Raw genomic sequence first — 4813 nt, 5'->3', positions numbered from 1 at the left:
GTTTGGGGTGTATATTACAATATATATTAGGGAGCAGTTTTATCTTTTACTCCACGCAGAATGTCCCGATTAACGAGCAACGCGAAAGCAACGATGGAAAAGTCGAAGTGTGAAGTCATAGATAGACCAGAAGTACAACAATAATAAACGAAGTGACGTCATAACAAACAATGTTCAAAATTCACCTAGAAGTAAAATGAGGTCATAATTAGATTTATGACAACACAATCAACTTACAATCGCAATGTTTGAGTGCCTTCGATTGTCCAATCATTATGACGTGACAACCGTCGTCTCGAGTGAATGGAACAATTATTCGATTCGAGATTTCCACCTATATGACATCATTTAGTCTTTATTACGTCACAACACAATAACAATAAACCTGTATTTTATCTAGAATTCCATTTCTTTCAAGCACACGAAACATATACAATCTTCTATTGTTCTGGGAATGCCATTCACCGTTGTTTCGGTTCGAAACCACAATCATAGGAATTGTATTTAATAACTTTGGATGTAAAGTTAACTTTGCGATAACTCCGTTTATTTCTTCACAATTAGAAAATCTTGCTGGAATAAATTCTTTTGAGAATCTGATATCGCTTGGTTTCATAAAGACTACGTCCATAACGATGTTGAACCAACACTGCAAACATTCATATCTTTCCTGTGTACATAACGTCTAATTTATCAATATACCGACGTCACAATATTATGTTTGTGACGTACCTGCCAGTTGCATTATGACGCAATATACCCCAATCATGACACAACAAAATTAACAAATGGATAATTTTTTACCAAATTTTGTCAAAATTAAAATGTCGCCTCAAACCAAAGCCAGAAACGTGAGGTTTGTGAACAACAACACACAAATGCAAGGTTGGTCTGCTTGTTTGGGAAATCAGTATTAAACAATTTAAATATTTTTAGAATATGTTTTGATTAAAATGCTGCGGTATGCTGCCACCAAGTGCCCAGAAGACGACTTTGAAAGAATTTGTCAAAAATTTAAAATAAATGGTGATGACGTCACAACTATAATGTCACAAGAAGGCAAGAGTTTTCGGGATCGTTTATTTAAATTGTTTACAATTTGGCGAGAAAGGTAAAAAAATGCAAAAATATTGATAATATTTTAACCCCCTTCCCCTAGACAGCCCGTCGCACCAGATGTTGTTCAGCAAAAGTTTATTCACGCGATAGACTTGGTCGACCTTCCAAGACTTGTGTCTCAACTGCGAGCCATCACAACTTATACAAAAGCAACTCGACTGTAGCGTTCGTTGTTCAATATATTTACCAAACGCTCAGAACCTCAAATGACTTTTATGTTTGCGCATATACCTGTATGTTAATGCATTACTATAACTATGGTTAAGACAATTAAAATTTAGAAATACCTGTCCAAAACCTCCCAAAACTTGAGCAACGCAGCCCGATCCATATGTCGCTTGTGTTCGCTCAGCGGCAAAACATGAACATTCCATTTCGAAATGTTTGTCTCCATTTTTTGCTCCAAGAACTTCAAATGAAAAGCTTGAACTAAAAATAAATGGTGTTTTATGTGAAATAAATATTTTATTTCTATGTTACTTTTAGCGAAGATGTCGACAGGGGACCCATCTTGAAGCAACCACGGCCACCCCTTGAATTGCCACGCGGGGCCCTGAACAAAAACCCCGACCACTCTATCCCTGTAATAATGGAACCAATGACATCATAATCACTATTATGACATCACAATCGTACCAATCATCATGACTTTGTAGTTTACTGATATTATCGATTACGCGATATGGGACCGTAGTGTCTGCATTCTTCCGACGCTGGATTAAAACTTCATTGTCCCGACGAGCGCCTCCACATTTCTTTTGTTCCGTTGAAACAAACTAAAGTACAGTTTTAATAAAACATTTAAAATACGAACAAACCAACTTTTAAGTCTTGCAAAATATCTTTTGCATTGTAAAGCGTGATAAGCGATGTTGTAGAAGCGGGAATCAAGATGATTGGTGTTCTCGAAACTCGCTTTGGAGGTTTCTGCGTTGTTGCCATTGGAGGGGGAGCTTTGGATCTTGGTTTAGTGTTCGGTGGAACATGACTCTTTCTTGCAGCTGCTCCTTCCTAATAGAAATCTTATAAAACTAGGTTTATAACTCCCCACCTCACCTACCATGACAGACTTAAGACTCATGTCATGATATGACCCCATTGTGTCGATACGAAAACCCAAAGTTTCTTCTTTTCCTCGGAATCTTTCCTGATCGTATCGACTATAACCTGCTTGCGGGAGCGACTTTTTGGTGTTCTGTAAAAAAACAAGAACAAATAAAAACAAGAACAAATAAAAACAAGAACAAACAAACCGCTGCATTTGTTTTGGAAGGTGGTGCCATCGTGTGGTTGTTTAAAAGTTCTTTATCTTGGGGTTTCCCCTCCTCTTTAGCTTTAATTGACGACAAAATCGCAAAAACATTTTTGCTGAAACTTTTCCCGGCGCTTTGAAGCACGGTTGAGCGAGTTCGCCAATTTCGTTCGCGCGACAAAACATCGGACGTGATGTCTTCTGCTGACTCATCACCGAATCTTGCTGATTCATTGCCTTCTGTTAATAAACATCATAAATAACGCAACAACACCCACTATGACATCACAGTACCTTCTGCATCGACCTCTTGGATCGTTTTTCGCTTCCGAGCAACAAACTTGGCTTTCATCGCAGCAATCTTCTCAGCCGAGATCGATTCGGAAAGCGACTTTATCGTTTCCGTGGCTACGGACTTGTCACCACGACTCGCGTCAAGTCGTTCAACTAATCGCTGGCGCACAATGACAACAAAAAGAATTTTGTATTAGATTCACTAAAAAACTTATCAATATTTTAGTTTTGGTCATCGTTACAACATGGCCGCCATGATGGGGGTCTAAAAATACGAGGGTGACAAAAATAAACATCATATAAAACAGACTAATACGAAAACAAATTAAAGCAGAACACTTAACTATGATGAAACGATCATAGTTTATTTTTAGTAATATATTCTCGTCACAAGGTATCGCTGTAACACTAACTTTGTTCCTCATGGCTTTCTGGGCGTCCTCGAGTCTCGAACGTTTAGATGATGGCTCGATTGTGACATCATCGGTTCGTTTAACTTTAGTTGGTCGCTGCAAGGTTATGTCGAGAGGAGCGCTTTTATCAATGTTACTAGAAGTGGCTGCAGAAACAAAGTTAAAACAACAAAATTTAGAAATTAAATGAACCTAACCTAATTCCCCGTTTAAATATGCAAGCAAATCTTTTCTGTCCGGTCGCCGCACCACCGGTATTTCTTCAGCAGCCGCATGTCGAACGTACAACGGGTGGGATAATTTCACATTCTTTAAAAGAAATAAAATCGACTCCAACGTATAATATTCCTTTGAATTTCCCTCTTTCCCTGTTCTGTAACAATACCAATATTACGTCACAAGCACTACTATAACTCATAATAAACTCACCCCCAAATAATATAATTCGTTTTCGCATCTTTCGGCCACGAAAAGTCACCGAATATGACGTCACTATCGTGTTCTACAATTGGTTTCTTACTTAAATTATAATCGCGTAAGACGCTTAAAGCATCAGCCATCTTACCCCTGCTTTAAAACATCTACAAATAGATTCATAGAAATCCTATCTAGCTTATTTAACATGGAAATCTTATTAAACATTTATGACGTCATCGCCTATAAACACAAGTCACAATGTAATCATAGACACCTTTACATTTAAGGTGTCTATGATGTAATCAAAGATACCTAAACATATGTTGATGACGAAACTTTTACTACAGATATCTTATATACAACATCTTGGAATTCTCTGATATCTATAATTTCTAAAGAAATTAATAAAATCATGAACGAAATTTTATTGACATTCGGAAATATAATTGACACAAAATGTTCACATCGGGTGACGTATGGGAATGGCTGCTGTTGGACGTCTCAGTGGAGAGCCAATCGGGCTGTTTGGTGCCGGGGTGTAATAAGTAACCCCTCCCACCTGCTGGCCCAGTAACCCTGGTAACATCGGTATCTGAGGCGGCGGCAGCGGCAGTGCACGATCGGGCAATCTATGACGTAACAATAATTTATATGAAGTCATAACTAAAGATAATGTTACCTTTGTACATAACTGTTGTGTTGATAATTTGCTGAAAAATTCATTGAGCCAGCTGTTCCTCGGCCTGGAATAAAATGTGGTCACACTAAATATGGTCGCCCAACACCAAATATGGTCGCACAACACCAAATATGGTCGCCCAACACCAAATATGGTCACCCATCACCAAATATCGTCGCACAACATCAAATATGGTCGCACTACTCCAAATATGGTCGCACTACTCCAAATATGGTCGCCCAACACCAAATATCGTCGCACAACACCAAATATGGTCGCACAACACCAAATATGGTCGCACAACACCAAATATGGTCGCACAACACCAAATACGGTCGCACAACACCAAATAGGGTCGCACAACACCAAATATCGTCGCACAACACCAAATATGGTCGCACAACACCAAATAGGGTCGCACAACACCAAATATCGTCGCACAACACCAAATATGGTCGCACAACACCAAATATGGTCGCACAACACCAAATATGGTCGCACAACACCAAATATGGTCGCCCAACACCAAATATCGTCGCACAACACCAAATATGGTCGCACAACACCAAATATGGTCGCACAACACCAAATATGGTCGCACACACAAAATACGGTCGCACACACCAAAATGTCGCACAC

At 39.0% G+C, this 4813-nt stretch overlaps 3 protein-coding genes and 1 long non-coding RNA gene across 7 annotated transcripts in view; 1 reads left to right on the top strand and 3 right to left on the bottom strand.

Annotated features, from left to right (window-relative positions):
• Nucleotides 1-110: 110 nt before the first annotated feature.
• LOC113475298 lies at nt 111-632 on the bottom strand. Of its 2 annotated transcripts, XM_026839347.1 has the most exons (3): nt 386-632; nt 238-334; nt 111-185 (listed from the first exon to the last, which is right to left on the bottom strand). In XM_026839347.1, exons 1-3 carry the CDS (start codon nt 629-631, stop codon nt 175-177), a joined length of 354 nt encoding a protein of 117 aa, XP_026695148.1. In that variant the 5' UTR covers nt 632; the 3' UTR covers nt 111-174. The 2 variants fall into 2 exon arrangements, with proteins under 2 accessions (XP_026695148.1, XP_026695147.1); XM_026839346.1 differs by lacking the exon at nt 111-185 and having other exon boundaries at nt 192-334.
• LOC100180748 lies at nt 628-1326 on the top strand. The gene is made up of 2 exons (XR_003397046.1): nt 628-885; nt 937-1326. It is a non-coding gene; the product is annotated as an uncharacterized LOC100180748 (long non-coding RNA).
• LOC100185462 (parafibromin) lies at nt 1061-3670 on the bottom strand. 2 transcript variants are annotated; one of them, XM_002120782.5, is made up of 11 exons: nt 3508-3670; nt 3276-3451; nt 3079-3224; nt 2666-2825; nt 2373-2611; nt 2180-2314; nt 1942-2130; nt 1756-1895; nt 1600-1700; nt 1407-1548; nt 1061-1350 (listed from the first exon to the last, which is right to left on the bottom strand). In XM_002120782.5, exons 1-11 carry the CDS (start codon nt 3636-3638, stop codon nt 1314-1316), a joined length of 1596 nt encoding a protein of 531 aa, XP_002120818.2. In that variant the 5' UTR covers nt 3639-3670; the 3' UTR covers nt 1061-1313. The 2 variants fall into 2 exon arrangements, with proteins under 2 accessions (XP_002120818.2, XP_009861951.1); XM_009863649.3 differs by having other exon boundaries at nt 2373-2608; nt 3508-3666.
• A 230-nt stretch (nt 3671-3900) lies between these two features.
• The window catches only part of LOC100178281 (protein CASC3), a 4930-nt gene continuing 4017 nt past the window's right edge, over nt 3901-4813 (bottom strand). For both annotated transcript variants that reach the window (XM_018816447.2, XM_009863647.3), the window contains 2 exons: nt 4175-4238; nt 3901-4124 (listed from right to left, as the gene is read on the bottom strand). In XM_018816447.2, the coding sequence (XP_018671992.1) occupies nt 3956-4124; nt 4175-4238 (233 nt within the window). In that variant the 3' untranslated portion in view covers nt 3901-3955. The remainder of the gene's footprint in view (nt 4125-4174; nt 4239-4813) is intronic.

Source organism: Ciona intestinalis, unplaced genomic scaffold, assembly GCF_000224145.3.
Source record: "Ciona intestinalis unplaced genomic scaffold, KH HT000187.2, whole genome shotgun sequence".
Lineage (NCBI taxonomy): Eukaryota > Metazoa > Chordata > Ascidiacea > Phlebobranchia > Cionidae > Ciona > Ciona intestinalis.
This window is presented reverse-complemented; position numbering and strand designations above follow the sequence as displayed.